Source organism: Podarcis liolepis (genome assembly GCF_965112155.1).
Source record: "Podarcis liolepis genome assembly, chromosome: 2".
Taxonomy (NCBI): domain Eukaryota; kingdom Metazoa; phylum Chordata; class Lepidosauria; order Squamata; family Lacertidae; genus Podarcis; species Podarcis liolepis.
Window position 1 is genome coordinate 124,763,562 of NC_139555.1, and position 25,518 is coordinate 124,789,079.

The following is a 25,518-nucleotide window of genomic DNA, read 5'->3' on the forward strand; positions in this document are numbered from 1 at the left end:
GACGCGGGTGGCGCTGTGGGTAAAACCTCAGCGCCTAGGGCTTGCCGATCGCATGGTCGGCGGTTCGAATCCCCGTGGCGGGGTGAGCTCCCGTCTTTCGGTCCCAGCTCCTGCCCACCTAGCAGTTCGAAAGTACCCCTAAGTGCAAGTAGATAAATAGGGACCGCTTACTAGCGGGAAGGTAAACGGCGTTTCCGTGTGCTGCAGTGGTGCTGGCTCGCCAGAGCAGCTTCGTCACGCTGGCCATGTGACCCGGAAGTGTCTCCGGACAGCGCTGGCCCCCGGCCTCTTAAGTGAGGTGGGCGCACAACCCTAGAGTCGGACATGACTGGCCCGTACGGGCAGGGGTACCTTTACCTTTACCTAACTCTGTCATGTGCCAAGGTGAAGCTTTGGGAAACACACAATGGTGAGCTCTCTAGTGCAAGAGGTTCACGTACATGATTTGGCACGGCCTGATTTTTAGTTTTGTTGTGGAAATCAATAATCACACTCAGATTCACCTCAAAAGCTCTTTTTATTCAAGCACATGGAGATTCTCCAAACATTATCGGCATCATGGAGACTCTGAGGACCCAGCAAATATTTATGCATAAATTGACACACAAGTACCACTGGAAATGAAAAAGTACAAGCAAGTTTCAACATGTATTAACATTTCTAAATAAAACTGTTCGTCCCTTAGTTCAGCTTTGTACAATATTACTTTCTTGTTCTAAACTGCATGGACACATGGAAGCAGAATTTTAGCAAACCATTTATTCTTGCAGGCTAGGTCATGTAGTAATGTTTCTCTTTTTTTCACTAGGGCAGTTTAAATCCTAAATCCTAAAAAAATGATTTCTAAGGCAGAATCCTCATGTGGTTCCCTCTCTCTCTCTCTCTCTCTCTCTCTCTCTCTCTGTGTGTGTGTGTGTGTGTGTGTGAGAGAGAGAGAGAGAGAGAGAGAGAGAGAGAGCGCGCTCTGGGGTGAAAATGAATTGAAGAAGGTTCAGTTAAAACAATGGATTTGAATGGAAAGAAATATGAATCTGAAAGGAGACAGGTCTGTTGGTTATAAATATATATTATTTGGAGTAGCTCAAAACTTATTTTGGGTTGCAGTGGCATATAAAAACAGAACATTATTGGGGCTGCTCATCCAGATGTTGGGAGTCCAATGAAGCCTTCACACCTACAGTGTAATCATCCTTATCTAGGGGTCCAGTCCATATTCTAGTGCAGAATTTGTCCATACCTCTAGTACTAAGAATTAAATGCTATGCTTAGTTTTTTGGCCATCATCTGTTCCTTTGTGTTCAGATCAGGCCTGAGTATGATAATGTAGCACTTTGGCATGAAGATGCAGCCCAGAAGCCCAGCACTGGAGGCCAAGATGGAGAAAACCTGAGCGGCTACCATGTATTTCCCCTTGGCGCTCAGGTAGGTGGGCACAAAGGACACCCAAACACTGCAGAAGACCAGCATGCTGAAGGTGATCAGCTTGGCTTCATTGAAGGCCCCAGGCAGCTTCCTGGCTAAGAAAGCCACAATGAAGCAGATGGCAGCCAAGAATCCCATGTAGCTGAGGGCACCATAGAACATGGCAACAGACCCTTCATTGCATTGCAAGATAATCTCTCCAAGTTGGGAGTGCATGTCAGATTCTGGGAATGGGGGAGACAGACCCAGCCATAGGGTGCAGATGACAACTTGGAGACTGGAACAGGAAATGACAATAGAGTTGGCCAAACCTTTCCCCAGCCATTTCCTCATGCTGCTTCCTGGCTTTGAGGCCAGGAAAGCCAACACCACCATGATGGTTTTGGCCAAGACAGAAGAAACAGCAACTGAGAAGATGATGCTGAAGGCCATCTGTCGGAAAAGGCAGGTCACTTTCCTTGGCTGGCCGATGAAGATAAAAGAGGACAAAAAGGAGAGCAGAAGGGAGATGAGGAGGATGTAGGAAAGGTCTCGGTTGTTGGCTTTGACTAAAGGCGTGTCAAGAAATTTAATGAAGATTCCTAACACAATGCCTGTGGTTAAGGAAAAGAAGAGGGCAAAGGAAATCAGGAATCTTCCCAAAGATTCTTCATAGGAGAGGAAGGTGGTGACTTTGGGGACACATCGAGTTCGGTCCTTGTTTGGATGCTGATATTCTGGGCATTTGGTGCATTTATTGGCATCTGCATAGAGAAAAAGAGACTTTGTAAGATGTGTCAGAGCCTCTTCCAGTTAATGTAGACCAGGGAAGAGCAACCTCCAGCCCACGGGTGATACGTGGCCCACTTGGACTCTCCATTTGACCTGCAAATCCAATTTTGGGAAGTGACCCTCATGTACACTACACCTGACATCAGGGTAGGGCTTGAAAGGAACTATTGGGAGCTCAAAGATTGCTCCCTCGTTTTCCATTACTGGGTGGCAGCATGCATTGCTCTAGGAAGGGAAGCCACTTCTCTGTTTCCACTGCTGTTCTTTCAACACTCAAAAACCAGAGGTACAAACCACAGCATGTGGCAGTTAGAAAGCCCCTTGTAAACATCACTGTGTTGCATTTTGGACACCCAAAAATCAGACGTTAGTGGAACAGTGCTGGGCTGCCTCCAAACAATTTTCAGCAAAGCCTACACTGTACTCTGAAATGCAATTGGGGCTTTAAAGCACGGAAATTACCTGACATTTTTATTGCAACAGGTGATTGACAGGTTGTGAGCAGCACCCAGCTGCTAAATTTGGCCTGGCCTGCCAAGATTTGGGGAAATTAATATCTGGACCACCAGTAAGAAAAGTTAGATCATTGGAATGACTCTGTATACAGGCAGATTCCAGTGTATTATGGCTAAACCTTAATGTTATGAGTTTGTGGCTGCCAGATACTTACTGTATTTTTTGCACCATAACACTCACTTTTTTCCTCCTAAAAAGTAAGGGGAAATGTCTGTGCGTGTTATGGAGGGAATGCCTACGGGTGGCATGCCTACGGATTTTCCTCCTCTAAAAACTACGTGCGTGTTATCGTCGGGTGCGTGTTATAGAGCGAAAAATACTGTAATCCCCAGACCCAGGAAGTATGAACATCTTTAATAAGCCAGGCTACTTTCCTCATTAAGTAATCACCTGGGAGATGAACCATTAGAAGAACAAAAGAAAGGTGGTGAGCCATTATGAAAACCAAGGAAAAGGGGCTCTGTGGCTGGGGGGAATTGGTGTGCCTCCAGCTCCTAGATAGTTTGAAGACAAAGCCAGAGTTTGAAGACACTTTAGAGTTTGGACCACAATTCCCGTCATCCCTGACTACTGGTCCCACTAGTTAGGGATGATGGGAGTTGTAGTCCTAAGTTTGGGAAACACTGCCTTAAACTGATAGAGGCCACAGTGAAATAGCTGGGCCCTCTCATTGGCCCTATGGGACGTGGGTGGTGCTGTGATCTAAACCACAGAGCCTAGGGCTTGCCAATCAGAAGATCTGTGGTTCGAATCCCCGTGACGGGGTGAGCTCCCGTTGCTCTGTCCCAGCTCCTGCCAACCTAGCAGTTCGAAAGCACGTCAAAGTGCAAGTAGATAAATAGGTACTGCTCCGGCGGGAAGATAAATGGCGTTTCCGTGCGCTGCTCTGGCTCACCAGAAGCGGCTTAGTCATGCTGGCCACATGACTCGGAAGCTGTCTGTGGACAAACGCTGGCTCCCTCAGCCTATAGAGCAAGATGAGCACGCAACCCCTGAGTCCTTTGTGACTGGACCTAATGGTCAGGGGTACCTTTACCTTTACCTCATTGGCCCTAGGACTGACTGGGCCCCAGAGCAAGACAATACCTCCTATGAAATCACTGTCTGGAAGATGGCCCATTTTAAAAGGCCACAGGTTTGGTGAAACCAATACACCCTGATTTATCTTTTCCACTTTCTCTCAACCTACCTAGATAGCCCAGCAACATCAGATTCAAATATGTGTACTACCTGCAATATTACTGGTAGAAGTTAAAAATCATGGAATAAAATGCTGTAGAGTGGATCATTAAATCCAGATTCTACATGATGGAGTGAGTGAGTAAATAAAGGCTTCTTCTCCTGGTGCCAGAAGGACCATGCAGTTGGCAACAGAATAGCCCTCCTTGGGAAGGCCATTCCATTCATAGGAAGCAATAACAAAAAGCTACACCGTGCCCAGTGAAACAGTGGTGGGAGCTGTAAGCTAAACTCGAATTACAAATGTCTTGTTTGGGCTAGCTCAACTTTTTGCTTCATCCTCCCAGGAAAGGTCCTTTCCTCTGACGTCCTCTCCTACCTTCCTGAGTGGAGATGGTCCCTTCGGAGCAGGGAGCACAATCGTAGCAACATGGTGGCTTCCCTTCCTGCACCTTCTTGGCATATCCAGGGCGACAGCTCTCTGTGCATCTAGAACACGGCACATTGTAAGCAGAAGAAGAAGACTCACGACTCACACATGCTCTCCTCTGGCTCTGTGGTTTGCAACAAGAAGAGAAGAAGAAGAGTTTGGATTTGATATCCCGCTTTATCACTACCTGAAGGAGTCTCAAAGCGGCTAGCATTTTCGTTTCCCTTCTTCCCCCACAACAAACACTCTGTGAGGTGAGTGGGGCTGAGAGACTTCAAAGAAGTGTGACTAGCCCAAGGTCACCCAACAGCTGCATGTGGAGGAGCGGAAACGCGAACCCGGTTCACCAGTTTATGAGTCTACCGCTCTTAACCACTACACCACACAGGAACATCGAGGAGAAAGTGTTAGGGGCATTTGTGTCTATGGAATCAGGTCACAGCTTTTGAGAAGAGCACAGTGGGATATTTACCTCTAAAGGTAGGGATTCAACACCTCAGTTTTTGGATTGTGCCTTCAATACAAGCATTTCTGCCCACCAGATGGAGCAATACCCACTCTCCTGCTCCTGTGAGCTGTTCTATAGGTTGCATTGACCCAGGGGTCAGCAAACTTTTTCAGCAGGGGGCCGGTCCACTGTCCCTCAGACCTTGTGGGGGGCCAGACTATATTTTTAAAAATAATAATGAATGAATTCCTATGCCCCACAAATAACCCAGAGATGCATTTTAAATAAAATAACACATTCTACTCATGTAAAAACACGCTGATTCCTGGACCGTCCGCGGGCCGGATTGAGAAGGTGATTGGGCTGCATCCGGCCCCCGGGCCTTAGTTTGCCTACCCATGAGACGCTTCAGGGTAAATTTGGGGGATATATCACCAGTAGGGTTGCTGCCTTTGTTCTAAAAATACAGAATAGTGTGAGACAGGGCGGTTTGGGGTCATTTTTTTCTTTTCATCTGGTGCTGAATGACTTTAAAGCAATCCATTACAATCTATTGCAGCCTGAATGAATTTATTTATTTCGGTCACTGACCAGAAATAACAAGTCCTAATTGTAATATTCAACAAACTATGTCTTGGTTAATTAAATGGCACAAATAATTTTGCCTACCTTGTTAAAGCAGAAGGGCCATGCAATTGCTTCTGGGTTGATGGTGAACTTTAGATCTGAAGACCTTTTCAGATAATAGACGCCATAGGGAATAGCATAATTTCTCCTACCTTCTTAAACAGCTTGGGCCACACAATTGCTTCTGGGTTAATGGTGAACTTCGGATTTGAGGACTTCTGTCTCTTTATGCTTCCAATTTTCACTCTACCACGAGAATCATTAGGAAACAGCACCCAATTCACAATATCAAAGTCAATGGCCACTGCCCCATTCTCATCCCAGTATTGTCCAGCATCTGAAGTATTTGAAGAGAGCTGCACTTCTTTCAAGAAAGGATGAAGCTAATATGACATGGAAAACGCCAGCATTTAGTGTGTGTTCTTATGCATCCCTGCAAAATGGCCTGGGATCATGCTCATGTGTTAAAGGGTCCCTTATAAATTTGTATAAAAAAATTCCTTCCAGTAGCACCTTAAAGACCAACTAAGTTAGTTCTTGGTATGAGCTTTCGTGTGCATGCACACTTCTTCAGATACACATGTGTGCATGCACACGAAAGCTCATACCAAGAACTAACTTAGTTGGTCTTTAAGGTGCTACTGGAAGGAATTTTTTTATTTTGACTATGGCAGACCAACACGGCTACCTATCTGTAACTGGAATTATAAATTTGTAGCAATAAATGAAATGCTATGCTTGACCCTGGATGCAAGAAAGGATTCAGCGGAGAATGCACCTGCTCTGGATGCAGACGGTATTAGCTTCATTTCCCAATGGCATCTCTGAGGGAGTGCTGGGAAAGATTCCCTAGGTAGAACAATGATCTAATTCGGTGTAAGGCAGCTTATGGAATTGCTATCATGTTAATTCTACACAATGAATTATAGTTTGCAAAAAGAAAATGGTGTACCTGCCATGGATGTAGCCTTGGAGGTTCAACAATGTCTCCTCCACCCACCATCTGCCTCTTCTTGGATCCAGATGTATATGCTGTTTTTAAGGCCCGAGCCACAGCTTGAACACTATAGTAATTGATGTAGCTATCTTGTGACAGAATCCTTTCAATCTCCTCCTCGGGCGGCATCTCCACATTCTCCCTCTCCCTGCATCTTTTCCAACCCCTCACAGACAATACATGCTTTGAATATGAACAATCGAATCCTTTCCACCAAGTAGGAGAATACACTGGCTCATAGTAGTCATACTTTGTCCTTTTTTTGGTCTTCATTACAAAGGACAAAGAACCATGGGCATACTGAAAGGCGCCAGTCTCATATGTCAAGATTTTATTTGGAAGCGCTGTTGTTATCCAGACTTTCCCCCCAGTCTGTATCCTTTCAAGGAAGGATTCTACCTCCATGATTATAAAAAGTCCATCTTGATAGTCTGCATAGTAAACAAAGACATTGACTTTTCTCCACATGGCAGGTGGTTCATGGGGTATCCACAGCCAGGTTTGTAGTAGTACTTTTTTTGAGAAGGCAACACAAATCTCATTGCTGGTCATCAGAGCGGTCAAGGTGCTCAGGAACATTTCTCCATTATCGTTGTCTGGAGCAAAGAGGCCGACCCATGTCCATTTGAAATACAGGAGGAGTTGGACCATCCCGTGGTACTGAGTTTCTTCATTGGGGGCCACTCTATAGACAAAAGGGGAATGGACTTTATCCTTAAGAACAAAGCCATAACTGAGCTGGTAAGGAAAGGTAGACAAACTGGTGTTTTGTTTCTTAGGACAAAGCTTTGATACTTCTTTGTGAAAGATGATGACAAATTTAATTAAGGTAAAACTCAAATATTATTTAAATAACAACAATTTCTATATACCGTAACTGCAGTAGTCTCTAAACACCTTAGAAAGATGGACCAGAAAGAAAAAACAGAATAATTAGGTGCACTCTTCCCACCTTGGATCAAATCTATGTTTCCAGGTGCCATAAGAAAGCTGCAGAGATAGTGCAGGATAGTGCGCACCCTAGAAATGATCTCTTTCAGCTTTGTGCTCTTGATGGGATTACACTTCCTCTGAAGGAGCAGGTTTGTAGCTTGGGGGTACTCCTGAATCCTTTGCTGTTGCTCAAGGCTCAGGTGGCCTCAGTGGCCAGGAGTGCCTTCCATCAGCTTTGACTGGTGGCCCAGCTATGCCCCTATCTGAACAGGGATAGCCTAGCTATTGTCTATGCTTTGGTAACCCCAAGGTTAAATTACTGCAATGTGTTATACATAGGGCTGCCTCTGAAGACGGTTTGGAAACTTATTTAGTGCAGAATTCAGCAGCCAGGTTGTTCATACATTTGTAGCATTTTTGCCTAATTCAAATGTTGCTATCTATTCACAGGTTTAGATAACAAATCTGCTGGATACAGATAGGTAGCCGTGTTGGTCTGCCATAGTCAAAATAAAAAAATTCCTTCCAGTAGCACCTTAAAGACCAACTAAGTTAGTTCTTGGTATGAGCTTTCGTGTGCATGCACACTTCTTCAGATACACTACAATAATTTTTTTATTTAAATCTGCTGGAATGTCTTTTCCTGCCAAAATAAAACATTCATCAATGCATTCACCCAGCCACCGGCCGGCAGCTGGGTGAACTCCAGTTCTCGGAACAGCATCAATCAGCAACTCGAGCCTCAGAAACCTTTAGAGACTGAGCACGCTCTTATCAGCAGAGTGAATAACTTCTCACAACGGAAGTGGCGGACAGAGACATGTGTAAGCATTATTTACAGGCGTTTATTCAGCATAGTTCAGGAACAACGGAAAAACATGTCTGCTACCCTTCATGTCCAAGCAAACAGCAGTATACAAGCGGAAGTTCCCAGCAGACTGTGCTGGAAGTAAACAGACATGTGACATACAACAATCCACACATCTGTTCTAAAGGTGGAATGGAACTATCCTAACATGCTTGACATGAACCCAGTTCTTACCTGTGGGATCTTGTAGGTACCCAACATGCTTGCAATGTGTGTGGAGATGTCTGATTCGCCACCTTCAAGAACCGCCAGCAGTTCTCCCCGTCTTCCACAGCTGTAGTTTGGAATGTTGATTTTCCCACCGGCAAGGAGGTCTGTCAGGGCATCAGAAGTCGTTCTTCCATCAAAATAGGTATCATAGATGCTGTAGCCCAGGGTAATGTTGGTAATGTTGGGTAAGAGCCTGGGGTTATGATTGATCTCCTGAATGGCAAGTGAGAAAGAAAGAAAGTGCCAGTTCCTTCCACCAATCCATCTGTCAAATAAAATGCATCGCATAGTCATCCCTGGACCAAATATGAAATGAGACCAGTAAGTATGGCGAAGTGGGACATAGGTCTACCAGTACCCATGTCTGCAGCACTTTTTTTGCAAAGGAGAAGGATGGAGGGAAAACCAGAAATCAGCCCTTTTTTGTTTACCACCAGGATCAGCGGTTAGCAGCTGCCACTGTATCAAATGACCTCTCTAGGCATTGTGTATCTCACAAAAATTGTTTATCAAATAATGGTTTGCATGTTTGTAATGGGCTTATGAGAAGAACAGCCCTTAATGCAGCCAAGATGAACTGCCCTGAGATCTTTTGATGAAGGGTGGTTTATAAATTTAATAATAAATAATACTAATAAATAAAAGAAGTCTTAGGGATATGGGGCTCTGCTGAGCACTAGATAAAAAGTTATCTGAGTCATACTCTCTGAACTGCAATTCCTTAAACATAGTACTCATTTATATTTTGCAATTGTGTGTATTTTGTTGTGCCGGGAGGAGAAAGAAATGAGTTGCTCCCCCTTGAAAATGGTTCTCTCCACCTGCTATCTAATTTTCATGTCTAGGAACATGGTCTGAGTATTCAATCTTCCCCAATGTTCCATGGGAGACAAATAAGGGAATGAATGTTATTTTGGTTACTTCAGAAAAGCACACCTCACAGCATTTGCTACCTTATAGGAAACAAGTCATGCTCTGTAGGGCCTCACTCAATTTATTACTTAATTTAAAAAGCACACACACACACATTGAAACATGTAAAAGACATACAGAAATCTTTCAATCACTCAATGAATGAATGAGGGCATTCTTCTTTAGACATTCCAAGAAAACACAACCTAGATTCAATCATCTTCATATCACAGGTTTGCAAGAAAAAAGAGTTTGTTGTTTTCGTTTAAAACTATACTCCATATTTTTCCGTTGTATTTGATCCCACTGAATGATATAATTCCTCAATCACGATGCCCATGAGAAAAAGGGAACAAAAAAAACAACAACCAAAAAACAAGGGACAGCAATTTACCAGGAGTACCAGAAAGAATGGGACAGGGAGTTGGTAGGAAGCAGAATCAATACATCACTACTTACGACTCAAGACTGCTTAAGGGGGTTCTGGAAAAGGTGAAGGGATATTGACCTCCAATGAATCTTGGAGATATGACTCCACTAATCAGGTGGTCTCCTGGCCTGTAAAAATTCAGTGCGCCGTTTTGATCCCAAATCAGATTCAGTGGGCATTTTGCCCTCTGCTGAATCCCACAAATTGCAAGAGGCAGCAAGAGAAGGAGTGTTGCCATTTTGGGTCTGCCTGCTACACTTCCCTTGTGATTGTTCTTCCCAATTCCATTAGTAGTTCATTGGAAGACAACCCAAATACTTGCAAGACAGTTCCCAGCTTCAGGGCTAAAGACAAAGGGCCATAGCTCACTGCTAAAGCATCTGTTTCGCACCAGAAGGTGCCAAGTTCAGTCTCTGCTCACTGTTCCAGGTAGGGCTGAGGAGTTGCTGCCTGCCAGTATTGAGCTAGAAGGCAGCTTCCTGTTAAGAGTCACACAGACTTCTCTCCCCCAGCTCTTCACCTGCCAGATGCCCTGGTCCCAGAGACTCTGTGTCATGCAACATATTTTATACATTGAACTTTTCTGGCACAATGGAATAAATAAACCGCTGGCACCCTTGATTGTGTTGTTTACCGTAATGTTCCCAAAGGCAATATTTGAATGATGTGTGAGGGCATCCCTCAGACTCCGGAAAAAAATAAGTGTAGATCACTGTGGTTCTGATAATTGTAAGTGGGGGGGGGGGATTTCCTTTGAGACCTTATGAGAGCAGGTGCCGAGCAGGAGAAAAACATGTTTACCTTGGTTCTCAAACTTAATCCGTTCCGGAAGTCTGTTCCAAAACCAAGGTGCGCTTTCCCATAGAGAGTAATGCAAAATGGAGTAATCCATCCCAGACTTTTAAAAACAACCCCTAAAACAGCAATTTAACATGGATTTGACTATCTAACAAGACCATTGATCCATAAAATGAAAGCAATAAACAATGTACTGAAGTCACACAATCAATCAATCAATCAATCAGTAGCTGAACTGGGTTCCACACAGTCAAAGAAACAAAACAAAAAAGCCGCAAAAAAGACAGACCTCAGCGTAACACTCAAAACGGAAGCACATTCGGCATCCAGAAAAAGTTTGCAAACCAGAACACTTACTTCCGGGTTTGCAGTGTTTGGGTTCCAAGTGGTTTGAGAACCAAGGTACCGCTGTACTCCCTTCAAGGCTGGTGGACTCTCCTTCACTGGAGGTTTCTAAGTGGATGGTCATCTGCCATGGATGCTTTAGTCATTGCAGGGGTTTGGACTAGATGACCCTAGGGGTCCTTTCCAACTCCACAATTTTATTTTATTTTTAAGATAATCTTTATTGATTTTATGATTACATACTATACATATACACATTAGTTTACATTTACTCCTAAGAGTTGATTTCCCTCCTTCCTTCTTCTGGCTTTTTTATGTTGTCTCTAAGTTTTGCGCATTGTCTTTATTGATTTTGTATATTGTTGTTCTTCTTTCAACTTTATCCGTACAGTGTCTATATACAAATAAATCTTTCTGTATATACACGTCTTGTTGTTTGTCTATATTCATTTACAGATACAATTAGTTACCTTGATTGTACTTTACATTTTAATTCATATTGTCATTCACATCCAAAAAAGTTTCTTTGAATTTCCCATTATGAGGTTAATTTCCATTCTACTGATTTCACTATTTCACCTTATCCTATGTATAACATAAATTTTCCCATTCTTTTTGAAATGTTTCATCGCCCTGTTGTCGAATTTCCCCCGTTAATTTGGCTATTTCCACATATTCCGTGACCTTGAACTTCCACTCTTCTACTGTTGGCATTTGCTGTTGTTTCCACACCTGAGCCAGCAGTAACCTCGCCGCTGTTGTTGCATATAGGAACAATTTCTGATCCTTATCAATATCCTCTCCCACCATTCCCAACAAGAATGCCTCTGGTTTTAAGAAATGTGTACCTAAAGATCTTCTTTAATTCATTGTATATACCGTACTTTCCCAAAAGGTTTTTACCTTATCACATGACACGTGGAAAAAAATCACCTTCTTTCACCCCACACTTCCAGCAATTCATGTTTCCTGTTTTATACATATTTGACAAGTTAGTTGGTGTGAGGTATCATCTATACATCATTTTTAACAGATTTCCTTTTAACGATGTACATGCTGTAAATTTTAACTCCACAATTCTATGATTCTGTTATTCTATTAAGTACTCCTTGCGGCAGCGTAGGCAATGGAAGATGTCCCAAAAGAAGCTAGTAAGCAAAGAGGACCTGATTTCTAGAGAACTCTCACCACATGTAATTCAGAGCTAAGCTAAGCATTCTGCCTAGCCCATATTCAGATAAGGAATTCATGTTTAGCACCAGAACATGAGTTTATATCGCTGTCACACCAAATTCAGCTCCTAGTCACCCTCGATGTTTATTCATCAAAGCATCCTAATTTAGGGATAGGCTGGCAGAGGATCTTTGTTGTTGTGAAAGATTTTAATTTTACACACACATTCCTTTTTATGGTCCAAAGACACACAAAAGCGGTTTTGAAAGCAACATGCAGAGAAAACTTCCCAAGGCAGTCACTATGTTTTATCCAGAGAGTGTTGATTTCTAATTCTTAATACATCCAAGAAATTTTTTGCCATGGCCAGGGTAATATCATTTGTCTTATCTTCTATAATATTCTTGAGATGGAAGGTTTCAGAATTTCCAGGTAAATTTACCAATAAGGGTTTAATTAATTGACCCCTGGCTTGTTTATACAGATCACAGTGTAGTAAGATATGCTTCACACAATTGACAGCCTGAGAACATAAGCAGAGTCTATTCTGATAAGTTATACCGGTCAGTCTGCTTTTTAGAATTTCACATGGAAATACATTTAATCTGGCTTTGCAAAACAGTTGTTGATAATTGGTTACTGATAAATTTGTAAGACACAAGGGTAATTGATATTCTTTATTTTCATGGTTTTTTTTAATTTAGTGTCACCACTCTTAACAAGTTTATTTTAATTAAACTGAGATGTATGGCTGCAGACAAAAAGGGACGTGGGTGGCGCTGTGGGTTAAACCACAGAGCCTAGGACTTGCCGATCAGAAGGTCAGCGGTTCGAATCCCCGCGAGGGGGGAGATCCTGTTGCTCGGTCACTGCTCCTGCCAACCTAGCAGTTTGAAAGCGCATCAAAGTGCAAGTAGATAAATAGGTACCGCTCTGGCGGGAAGGTAAACGGCATTTCCGTGCGCTGCTCCGGTTCGCCAGAAGTGGCTTAGTCATGCTGGCCACATGACCCGGAAGCTGTATGCTGGCTCCCTCAGCCAATAAAGTGAGATGGGACTTTTATCCAGAGCCAACAGTTTCTGAAGGGGAGACAACCGCTTGGTCTTTAAACACCTGGTTTCATAATTTCAATTTGCCTATGTCAAGCATCATTTGTGATGTCAAACTGCTTACATTCCCTTTGGTTAGCATAGATGGCAGGACATACCTACATGGGGTCATGATCACAGGCATCCCAAATTCTGTAGATGGCACATAACTTGCCAAGTTGCCCTTTCTTCATGTCTGGGTCCAACGACTTCTGCTAAGAACAGTCACATTCTTTCTGACCACCTAAAATAAATGCCCATGTCATGTCCAAAACCACAGTCTTCATTCAAATCCTTAATGTACCAAGCTTTCTCCCAGCTTTGCAGTTTAGAGCCTCATCAGGATCCATTTGACGAAAATATTTCCGTTCCATAAGCTTTTTTAAAAAGTGCCTATACTTTTCAGATTTCTCCAAAAATACCATTTCTTTTCGAGCGTTCAAATTGTTGGTAATTGGGAACTTTGGGACTGTTCCACATATAGCCCATGAAATTTCAGCAATCAAGAATTTGAACCCTTAGCAGAAAAACAGATGAATATCGCCCTGGCAAGAGGGGGGGGGGATCATTTCTACTATGAATGTATTTAATCTGCAAAGTGAACACAGTTCAAGCCATACAAGTTCTTCAGTGATCTGCACAATCAATGCCCCACAATACAAGCTCTCTCAATATGTTAACACAACTCCACCCCCATCCCTCCCAATCCTTGGCCATAGTGGCTGCTGGGAACTAGATACAGTTGATTCAGATGGCTGCTTAATTTTTGTCATTTGATCTGGCAAGAAACATGTTCCGCTTCCTTGCAGCAGAATTGAACCAATGAATGGTTCATCTTTGAGACATGATGGTTATGTGACACATACTTGGGCTATTGGTCTCCTCGCCCCTTGCTGGAGGAAAAGGATCAGCTTTTCAGTTTACATCAATTGCCCGGTCTGAGGAGCCAGGTCACAGTCAACGGCTTTAAAGGGTCAGAGAGCGGAGAACTGCACAAGAAATGCATGATTTCATTTGTTTCGAAGAAGGAAATATTCATTTCTATGACAGCCATTGGGACATATATTTTTATAATAGGATGAGATTGTATGGGAGTGGTTGCAAGGGGACAGGTTTCAGCAGAGGAGAGAGAGACTGTTTTAGCATTTTGTAGGTGGGGACAGGAAAACAGCAGAGCAGGCAAATCTGTCTGATTGGCTGGATGTTCCAATTCAGTTGAACAGTGAACAATCAGTTTGGGTTAACAGCCACTGAGGGATGGTCAACTAGGAATTGCTTGGAGAAAGGAGGAGTGGAAAACATTGTCTGGAGTAAGAGAAGATTAACTTAATTGTACAGAAACTGACCACAGTCACCTCTGTGCAAATCTGGTTCCTCTAACAGATATAACCCCCCCCCTAAATGAACCAGTTTAAATTTCTACTGTCACTAGTGGTAGACTCATCTCATGTCCAAGCTAAGAAACATGCTACCATGAGCACATAAATTAAAATAAGAAGCATGTGTGTGTGTAGAAACAAGTGACGTGAAGGAAACAGAGAGTGTTGACAATGATCTTTTCAGATCTCTGACTTACCTTATACCTGGTGAGCGGTACATTGCAGTAGTAGGAAGGCATTTGGACACACATACATAAATAATTATAGAGTATATTGGCACCTTCTGAAGAATGACAGGCCTAGGATCTAGAAAAACAAACAAACTCACTCCCCACTATAAGCCTATCAAGTCAAGATTCTAGTGGGGGATTTTCACATATCCCAAATGCCATGTTTAATTCTTGTTCCTCAGATGTTCCTTCATATTAAGATCAGGCCTCAATATTATAATATAGCACTTGGGGAGGAAGATGCATCCCAGAAGCCCAGCACTGGAGGCCAAGATGGAGAAGACCTGCACGGCTACCATGTATTTCCCCTTGGTGCTCAGGTAGGTGGGCACAAAGGACACCCAAACACTGCAGAAGACCAGCATGCTGAAGGTGATCAGCTTGGCTTCATTGAAGGCCCCAGGCAGCTTCCTGGCTAGGAAAGCCACTGTGAGGCAGATGGCAGCAAGGAAGCCCATGTAGCCAAGGGCACCATAGAACATGGCAGCAGACCCTTCGTTGCATTGCAGGATGATCTCGCTAGGTTGGGAGTGCATGTCAGAGTCTGGGAATGGGGAAAAGACCCCAAGCCAGATGGTACAGATGAGAACTTGGACACTGGAGCAGGAAATGACAACAGAGTGCGCAAAACCCTTCCCCAGCCATCTCCTTCCCCTGTTCCCTGGCTTAGCGGCCAGGAAGGCCAGAACCACAGTGATGGTTTTGGCCAAGATAGAAGAGACAGCAACTGAGAAGATGGTGCTAAAGGCCACTTGTTGCATAAGGCAGGTTGCTTTTGTAGGTTGTCCAATGAAGAGGAAGGAGGACAAAAAGGAGAGCAGGAGAAAGATGAGGAGGATGTAGGACAGGTCTCGGTTGTTGGCTTTGACAATGGGAGTCTTCCTGGATTTAATAAAGATTCCAAACACAATGCCTGTGATTAAGGACAAGAAGACGGCAGAAGAAGCCAAGAGGATCCCCAAAGATTCTTCATAGGATAAGAAGGTGATTAATTTAGGGACACATTGATGCCGGTCCTCATTTGGATGCTGATCTTCTGGACATTTAAAACATTCATCAGCATCTGCATAGAGAAAACAACAATCCTAATTTGTTGCATTTGTGGGGAAAGGTGGGCCCCTAGGAGAGGTCAGGAAAGAAAATTGTGTTGTTGGGAAGGAGGGAGTAAAATTGAATACCATTACAAGTATCAGCCTGAGCCTGGCTGAAATATTTGCCCCATCTTCCCATTGAAGGCCCTTTCCCCTGAGGTGCTGTCCTACCTTCCTGTGTTGAGATTGTGCCTTCTGAGCACGGAGAGCAATCATAGCAGCAATGTGGCCTCCCTTCCTGAATTTTCTTGGCATATCCAGGCTGACAGCTCTCTGTGCATCTTGAGCGAGGAATAGTCTAGACATAAACAGAAGGCATGTCTTTAATGAAGGCCCTCTTTAATGAAAATGAATGTTTTTGTTTTCTTTTGCAGAGCAGCTCGTCAAGTAAACAAACCTCTTTGTTGTTTCTACTTATTTAACAACCTGCTTCATTTCTGTATACAAGGTAGCATGAAAAATACAATAAACAATAACCTAGCTAAATAAATGAATGGTAGTATATCAGAACCATGCACACACTCCTATGACCAGCAGCAATAACAAAAGTCCTTAGACTGCTGCCATTGTATCTTCTGCTAGGTTGCACAGCTGTGAATAAGGACTGTCTGTTTCCTATTTTACTCCCAAGACTCCACAGTGTCATTGAGGTTGGCACCAAAGGCTGCTCCTAGTGCAGAACATGGTGCCTAGTTTGCTTGTATGTCATATCTGCACTTATTGGAATCAACTGCAGAAAATCTTGTTTTGAGAAACCTTTTTCAACTGGATGAAAAAGTCTTGACCTCTGCTGTTCAATTAGAATTTTTTTATTTGAATGTGTGTTCAACTACACAGACCACCCTGAGCTCCACTGTTTTCCTTCTGTTTTCTTGATCTAATAAACAGATGGAGCAGAATTTACTCCAGTTTTACCCAACCTGTTGCCCTCAGATATATTTGCCCAACGTCGGCCTTGGCAGATGGGAGTTGTAGTCCACAATATCTGGAGAGCACCAAGTTGGGGGGAAGGTCTTCTGCTCTGCTTCTGAAAGTCTCCTACTCACTGTGAAATCTTATACACGTTTTCTCAAGACAGACTCCATTAAACTCAATGGGACTAAGCTCCAGAGAAGGATGTCTAAGATTGCAATCAATCACCTGTACTATTCAACATGTTATTAGACAATTACAGATGTCGTAGGGAATAACAATTCCTCTTACCTTCTTAAACAGCTTGGGCCACACAATTGCTTCTAGGTTAATGGTGAACTTCAGTTTTGAGGACTTCTGTCTCTCTATGCTCCCAATTTTCACTCTACCCCGAGAGTTATTAGGAAACAGCACCCAGTTCACAATATCGAAGTCAATGGCCAGTGCCCCATTCTCATCCAAGTACTGTCCTTCAGATGAAGTATTAGAATAGAGGTGAACCTCTTTCAAGAATGAATGAAGCTACAACAGAAGAAACTCCAGCATTGAGAGAACATGAAACCATGATGCATCCCGATAGCCTCTTAATAAGGACCAGAGAACTAGGACTCAAAGGTGCTCATTAGGTCTTCTCATTCTGCGTCAACATTGCAGGGTGACCAAAGTGAACCAAAGTGAGTAATATTACCTTTATCCTGCTACGTCTCTGAAAGAGTGGCCTATTCTGCCGTTTCACGAGAAATGTTTCTAGGGATGATAAATTTAATTCTACAGGGGAGAAAACTCTTATATGATAAAGTGCCTGTTTTTATTAATTCCTTTAACTGTGTAACACATTTTATTCCATCTTCTTTTCTGTAATGGCTTTGGCTACTGCTAATAGTCAGTGTAGACAGTGCTGAACTACGTGGTCCATTGGTCTGATTTGGGATTAAGGCTGCTTCCTAAATTCCTATCATGGTGATTCCATATAGCTGGGATAATGAATTTCAGTTTGCAAAAGAAAAGGATATACCTGCCATGGCTGTAGCCTTGGAAGTTCCAACCTGCCTCCTTTGCCCACAATCGACATCCTCTTTGAGCTGAATGAATAAGCTGCATTCAAGGCTTGAGCGACAACCTGGATGCTCAAGTAATTCACATAGCTGTCTTGGGATTGGATTCCTTCAATCTTTTCCTGGGGCAGCATCCTTAGCCACTTCTTCTTCTCCCTGCATTTTTCCCAACCCTTCACAGACAAGGCATGCTTTGAATATGAACAAACATATGCTTTTCCCCAAACGTTTAGACTATAAAATGAAATTGGCTTATAGTATTTATATTTTGTCATTTTTTTGGTCTTCATTACAAAGGAGAAAGATCCATGGGCATAGCAGAAAGATTTAATATCACCAAATAAGATTGTGTTCTGAAGAGCAGTGATTATCCAGATTTTTCCTCCAGTTTCTATCCTTTCAAGTAAAGACTGTACTTCCATGATTATAAAAAGTCCATATTGAGAGTCTGCAGAGTAAACAAATACATTGACTTGTCTCCACAAGGCAGGGGCTTCGTGAGGTAACCACAGCCAAGTTTGTAGTAGTACTCTTTTTGTGAAGGCAACACAGATTTCGTTGCTGGTCATCAGGGGTGTCAAAGTACTCAGGAACTTTTCTCCATTGTCATTGTCTGGAGCAAAGAGACCAACCCACGTCCACTTGAAATGCAGGAGGAGTTGGACCATCCCCTCGTATTGAGTCTCTTGCTTTAGTGTCATTTGGTAGACAAAAGGAGACTGGACTTTATCATGAGGAACAAAGCCATAACTGAGCTGGTGAGGAAAGGAGAAGAGACTGGGGTTTTGTTTTTCAGGGCAATGATTGAATACTTTACTTCTATGTGAAAGATTATGACATATTTAATTTTTAATTAGCATAAATATCAGATATTTTTAAAATAAACTTTTTTTATTTAAGCTATTTATGCAGTGGTACCTCGGGTTACAGACTCCGCTAACCCAGAAGTAGTACCTCGGGTTAAGAACTTTACCTCAGGATGAGAATGGACTCTAAGCAGTTTTCAAAGGTTCGATTTAAAAAAGACAAAAGTTAAAACTACAAGATCATATTTCATTGGAACTGGCTACTGCATGCAGTGAAAAATGAAGGTCTTCATTAGGCTCTGGAAGGTTTTTAAGTAACCTTGTCTGACCTCAGCTGGAAGAGAGTTCTGTGAAATGAGTTCCACAATTGTGGCTCTTGTTGGAAACGAGCTGTCCATCTGAGCCACTAAGAGTGACTCCTCCCAAGAGTTCAGTGATTGGGTACATGTATAAGTCTTATGCCATTCTTGAGATGTCCTGGACCAAAATAATTAAGGGCCTTATGAATCTGGTTTTGATTCTGCTAACACAGTGAATTGACTTCGCTTCGAAGGTGCACTCCCTTTTATACTTAGCCAGACAGATGCCAACAGTGTCTCCAACTCTGCAATAGGCATCCCGGCTAGTAGCCATCAGTAGCCCTCTCCTCCATGAAGTTGTCCAATCCACTTTTTTCCTAATGATCCAGAAACTGAAATATCTTTGTATGGCTTCCCATTGCATGAAAAGCAATGTTTCAAAGCAACGTACAATGTAGAGTAAGCAATAAATTCATTATCATAAGAAAAACTTGGTTTTTGTATTGTTTTTCACAAGATGGCAAATGTTGCCAGCTGTGTTTGACTTGAACCCAATTCTTACTTGTGGGATCTTGTAGATTCCTGAAATGCTTGCAATGTGCATGGAGATGTCGGATTCGCCCCCTTCAAGAACAGCTAGTGGTGTCTTCCGTTTTCCACAGATGTAGTTTGGAATGTTGATCTTCCCACCAGCAAAGAGGTCTGTCAGAGCATCAGAAGTTGTTCTTGCCTCGAAAAAGGTATCGTAGATGCTGTAGCCCAGGGTGATGTTGGACAAGAGCCTGGGGTTAAGATTGATCTCCTGAGTGGCAAGTGCAGAGGAAAGAATGTGCCAGTCCTTCCCACCCATCCAGCTGTGGAGGAAAGTATGTCACATAGTCACCCTTGATTCAGAGAAAATGGAAGTCACATCCAGTTACATAGATTATGTTGTGCCTTGGGGGAAGAATTGTGCGCTTCCCACTGAAAATTGTGTTTTCCATCTTCCATTGCACCCAGCTATAAAGGAGGAGCCTGCCTTATACAGGGGAAGCATTCAACCTTCCCCAAGGGTCCATGAGACACAATGAGAGAATGAATTTCATATTGCTTATTACTGAAAAGCTGCCACTCAAACATACCTCACAGCTTCTTAGAGAAGGCAAGTTCCTCATAGGGAGCATGACTGAATGTTTTTAACTTAACTTAAATTGTAATGTAAAACACATTGAAATACTGCTTTTCACCAAGTGAAAAGACATAGGTTTTTTTAAAAAAAATTATTCAAATGTTACAATACAGCTTTCTCCACTGCCATAATATCACAGAATATCCTGTCCTCAGTTCCACATCTCTGTCATTTTGGCTTGCCACATACGCTTAATAAAACACGACTATATATCTGGTTTAGTTCTTTCTCTTTTACTGGAGAAGAATGATATATTTTAAGGCCATCATCATCACAGGGGTGTCTGTGGAGAGGTTATATTGATGAAAAATGTCTAGAAATGTTTTAATAAATGAATGAATTAACAAAGACACAGCATAGTTTCAGTGAATTTTCACTGATTTAAAACAAAAGGAGGTGCTTCTTGCTTTTAAAAAACATTATACCCAATTCAGATTTTCCCATTGCATTTGATCTCACTGAACAAGATGCTTCCTCTTTCTTCAAACAAGAAAAAAAGAAGAAGGAGATATTGATTTACCAGGAGTACCAGAAAATAGAGCTGATTCAGATACATCAAAGCATACAGACCACAAAGTTTGGTAAAAAAGAAGTTGAAAGGCAAAATCAAGAGGGTCAATCACTCCCAAACACTTGGGAGTTACCGTATTTTTCGCTCTATAACACGCACCCGACCATAACACACACATAGTTTTTAGAGGAGGAAAATCCGTAGGCATGCCACCCGTAGGCATTCCCTCCATAACACGCACAGACATTTCCCCTTACTTTCTAGGAGGAAAAAAGTGAGTGTTATGGTGCAAAAAATACGGTATTTTAGAACACTGTATTAGAGACTCAAGTTGAGTATTTACAGCAAATAAGGAAAGATACCATTAGGGCCAAGAGGATATCAGCTTGGTTAATGAGTACAGCCAAAGAAGCTATTCGAAGCAGGAAGACTTCTTTCGAAAAACTGAAAATTTGTCGGGTGATCCTGTTGACAAACTGTACATAGACTTTCAAAAAGCTTTTGACAAAGTATGTCACCAAAGACTCATATGCAAGATTAGAAGTCAAGGAATAAGAAGAGAGGTTCTCTTGTGAATCAGGAACTGGTTAAGTTGCAGGAAGCAAAATGTAGGAATAAATGGACAATTCTCCAAATGAAGAGGAGTAGAAAGTGGAGTCCCCTGAAGATCGGTATTGGGACCTGTGCTTTTTATCTTGTTCATAAATGATCTAGAGTTACATGTTCATGGATTCTGAACTGGGAGGGAAGGACCAGGAGCGAGACCTTGGGATCATGCTTGTCAGATCCATGTTAAAAAGTAAAGGGACCCCTGACCATTAGGTCCAGTTGCGGACAACTCTTGGGTTGCGGCGCTCATCTCGCTTTATTGGCCGAGGGAGCCGCCTTACAGCTTCCGGGTCATGTGGCCAGCATGACTAAGCCACTTCTGGCGAACCAGAGCAGCGCATAGAAATGCCGTTTACCTTCCCGCTGGAGCGGTACCTATTTATCTACTTGCACTTTGATGTGCTTTTGAACTGCTAGGTTGGCAGGAGCAGGGACCGAGCAATGGGAGCTCACCCCATAGCGGGGATTCAAACCACTGACCTTCTGATCGGCAAGTCCTAGGCTCTGTGGTTTAACCCACAGCGCCACCCGTGTCCCCAAATCCATGTTAGGTGGCTGTAAAAAAGGGAATTTCTGAGCTATGGATCATTAGGAAAGGAATTGAAAATACCGGTAAATGAGGACACATTGCAGTGTTCTGTTCTTTTTAGTTGAGAAACGGTGAGCAAGAGAGGACAGGACATGATTTTTAAAAATTATGCATATTGTTTAGAAAACGGATAAACAATCTTCTACTTCTCTAAAAACACTAAAACTTGAGATTATTCAAGAAAGATGCAAACTGACTTCTTTGCACAGTGCTGTGGAACTTGTTCCCCAGAAGACAGTGATGGTGGCCAAGTTAGCTTTAAAGGAAGATAAGGCAAATTCATGAAAATGCTTCTTAACATCAGTTCTGGAAGGCACAGGAGGAGAGAGTGTGTTTGTGGTCATGTTCTGCTCCCTGCTTTTGCAGCAGCAGCAGCAGCAGCAGCAGCAGCAGAAGAAGAAGAAGAAGAAGAAGAAGAAGAAGAAGAAGAAGACTATTCTGCTCCCTGTTTTTCCACAAGCTCCTGATAGGGCACTGTGGGAAAAGGATGTTTCAATAAATACGCCATTGATCAGATGCAGCAGGCAATTCTTTTGTTTGTTTGTAAAAGAATTGGAGCGTAGATAGGAATACATTAATACACCATTACTTACTACTCAAATTTGGTTAAGGGAGTGCGGGTAAAGGAGAACGGATATTGACCTCCAATAACCTTTGAAGATATGAATCCACTAATGAGCTGGTCTCCTGGCCTGTAAAAATTCATAGCCCAATTTTGATCCCTGGTCAGATTCAGTGGGCATTTAGTCCTCTGCTGCATCCCATAGGTTGCAAGAGGCAGCAGAAGAAGCAGTGTTGTCATTCCGGGTCTACTTGCTACACTTCCCTATTGATTGTTCCTCCTGACTTCATAGCCAGCTATTCAGAAGAAATCCCGTCTCTTGAAAGAATGATGTTTCAGGGACTTGACAAATATGAGGGTGGGGTGAGAGTGGGGTTACTGGATCAGGCTTCAGAGACAAAGGGGAGGGGAAGGATCATGGCTCAGTCGAAGAGCATCTGTTTTGCACCCAGGAGGTGTTTTATACATCAGACCTTTCAGGAACAGTGGAATAAACAACCCCCTGTTGCCCTTGATTGTGATGTTCAACTAATTGGTCCCAAATGCAAATTCTCCCCTGAAAATTCTAAAATTCTCCCCTGGAACTACAGGAGCAGGTGCAGAGCAGGAAGTAAACATCTTTACTAAGTAGACTGATGTGGTTGAAGGAAAAAGGTGAGTTTGGCTGAACGTTATTGACGTCTCAATAGCCCTGAGGTTGGATCAGACCAAGAGCCATGAAGTCAACGATCCTGTTCTTACAGTGGCCAAGCAGATGTCCCCAAATGAACCCCAGAAGCAGAAGATGAGGGCAGAAGCACTTTCCCTACATGTTATTCCCCAAAGGCACCCTCTCTCCAACAGTGGAAAGAGAAGATAGCAGTCAGGCCTAGGAGCCTTTGACAGCCCTTTCTGCTTCTGTAAATTTGTCTAAACACCTGCTTTTATTTTAAGCAAACTTAATTATAAGTAGACCCTCTTAGGAGTATTCAAAAAAAACCCAAAAAATTAAGATTCTTAATAAATAAATGCAAAATATACTTAAAATAAGCAGTTAAGCTATAAATAGATTAAAAGACACGTTTGCTTCTACATATCTGAAAAGGTTTCCCTGAATAAATATGGTTTTCCCAGACACCAAAAAACAATAAAGGGATGATGTCAAAAGACAAGGAATGCCAAACTATATGTTCTGCTACTCTAAATGATGGGTATATTACCAGGACAGAACGAGTATCATATGGCACCAATACCTCTGCTGGTTCTGCAAATTGAATCAGTTGAGTGGCCATATAGAGAGTAAGGCAAGCTGTTAAGAGCTTTGGTAAGTCCTCCAGCCGGGCTGTAATACGGATTCTTAATTTGTGAGGAGATAGCCAGCTATAAGGACCATACAAGAAGACACAGGAAATGGGTTATACAAGAGGTTTATTGTAAGAATCAGAGTCCCCAGAACCAAGAAGAAATCCAGACCGAAGAGCAACAGAGATCAAGATAAACTGAAGCATGCAAAGAGCAAAGATGTTTCCAGAGAATGGGACTTTAATCTAGAGCCAACAATTTCTGAAGAGGAGACAGCCGCTTGGGCTATAACAACCTGGTTTCCTAACATCAAGCGTCATTTGTGATGTCAAACTGCTCCCATTCCCTTTTGGTTGGCATAGACAGCAAGACATACCTACATGGGGCCATGAACACGTGGATTCCAAATTCTGTAGATGGCACAAAACCTTTGCCAAGTTGCCCTTTCTTATTGTCTGAGTCCAACTACTTTACTTCTGCTAAGACCAGTCACATTCTTTCTGACCACCTAAAATAAATGTCCATGCCATGTCCAAAACCACAGTCTTCATTCAAAACCTTAAATGTACCAAGCTTTCTCCCAGCTTTGTAGTTTAAGCTTCATAAAGATCAGTTTGCCCAATATATTTTCGTTCCAAAAGCTTTCTTAAAAAATGTCTATTCATTCTAGGCATTTCAAATATTACAGTCTTCATGTAGTTGTTAGTGTACTTTTTCATTATATGTTAATAACACATGTCAGTGGCACAAATTACTGATTTCTGAATTTTTTAATTATTCATTAAATTTGTACAACGTCCTTTATCAAAAGATCACAGGGTTGTTCACTACAGAAAACTACAAAATGAGAATAACAAACCAATAACACCCCTCCTACAAAAAATTTAGAACGTCAAATGCCTGGTTGAAGAGAAACATTTTCACCTGACACCAGGAGATGTGTAAGGAAGGTGCAAGGACAGTCTACTTGGGGAAAGCATCCCACAAAGAGGGGGCCACTGCAGAAAAGACCCGTTGTCACGTTGCCTCTTCGTAATGGCAGAGTCTGCAAGTTTCCAGCAACCTCACCAAACCTATATATAGCATGTATGCTCCTGCCTGAACATCCTCCTAGTAATCAGTACTATCCATACAACCTCTTCATCAATCTGCATAACCAATAAAAGCTCTCTCAATATGTTACACAACTCCACCTCCCATCACTCCTCATCCTTAACCATAGTGGCTGCTGGGAACTGGATACAGTTGATTCACATGGCTGCTGGATGTTTGTCATTTGATCTACCATGAAACATGTTCCGCCTCCTTCTAGTAGAATGGGACATGCATTTTTATAATGGAATTAGAATGTATGGGAGTGGTTGCAAGGTGTCCGGTTCCAGCAGAGGAGAGGGAGACTGCTTTAGCATTTCATAAGTGGGGACAGGCAAACAGAAGAGCAGGCAAATCTCTGTCTGGTTGGCTGGACATTCCATTTAGTTGGAATGTCAATCAGGTCAACTAGGAATCGCTTGAAGAATGGAGGAGTGGAAATCATTGTCTGGAGTAAGCGACTAACTTAGTTGTACAGCAATGGACCACAGTCACCTCTGTGTCACCAGTAGGTTTATCTGGTTCCTCTAACATATATAACCACCCTCCTCAAATGAACCAGTTTAAATTTTTACTGTCACAAGAAACATGCTACTAGGAGGTTTTTTTGAAGCATGCTGAGGAAACGGAGGCAGCAAATAAATAAAAGAAAGAGGCATGTGTGTGTAGTAACAGATGAGGTGAAGGCAACAGGGAAAGCTGACAATGATCCTGGTAAGCTGTACATTGCAGGAGGAGTAAAGCACTTGGACACACATACAGAAATAATTCTAAAGTCTACTGGCAC

General features: G+C 42.5%; 2 protein-coding genes across 3 annotated transcripts in view; both read right to left on the reverse strand.

Annotated features, from left to right (window-relative positions):
* The window catches only part of LOC310701184 (vomeronasal type-2 receptor 26-like), a 26,949-nt gene continuing 1,431 nt past the window's right edge, over positions 1 to 25,518 (reverse strand). The window contains exons 2-7 of one of the 2 annotated variants that reach the window (XM_083491629.1): positions 16,019 to 16,145; positions 8,366 to 8,614; positions 6,346 to 7,128; positions 5,546 to 5,776; positions 4,268 to 4,442; positions 1 to 2,165 (exon numbers count right to left, since the gene is read on the reverse strand). In XM_083491629.1, the coding sequence (XP_083347755.1) occupies positions 1,246 to 2,165; positions 4,268 to 4,442; positions 5,546 to 5,776; positions 6,346 to 7,128; positions 8,366 to 8,614; positions 16,019 to 16,102 (2,442 nt within the window). In that variant the 5' untranslated portion in view covers positions 16,103 to 16,145 and the 3' untranslated portion in view covers positions 1 to 1,245. Of the gene's footprint in view, positions 2,166 to 4,267; positions 4,443 to 5,545; positions 5,777 to 6,345; positions 7,129 to 8,365; positions 8,615 to 16,018; positions 16,146 to 25,518 lie in introns of those variants that run through there. The other variant, XM_083491630.1, reaches the window with a different exon arrangement.
* The window catches only part of LOC310701754 (vomeronasal type-2 receptor 26-like), a 16,768-nt gene continuing 8,461 nt past the window's right edge, over positions 17,212 to 25,518 (reverse strand). The window contains exons 2-3 of the mRNA XM_083493083.1: positions 19,482 to 19,773; positions 17,212 to 18,569 (exon numbers count right to left, since the gene is read on the reverse strand). Of these exons, the coding sequence (XP_083349209.1) occupies positions 17,715 to 18,569; positions 19,482 to 19,769 (1,143 nt within the window). The 5' untranslated portion in view covers positions 19,770 to 19,773 and the 3' untranslated portion in view covers positions 17,212 to 17,714. The remainder of the gene's footprint in view (positions 18,570 to 19,481; positions 19,774 to 25,518) is intronic.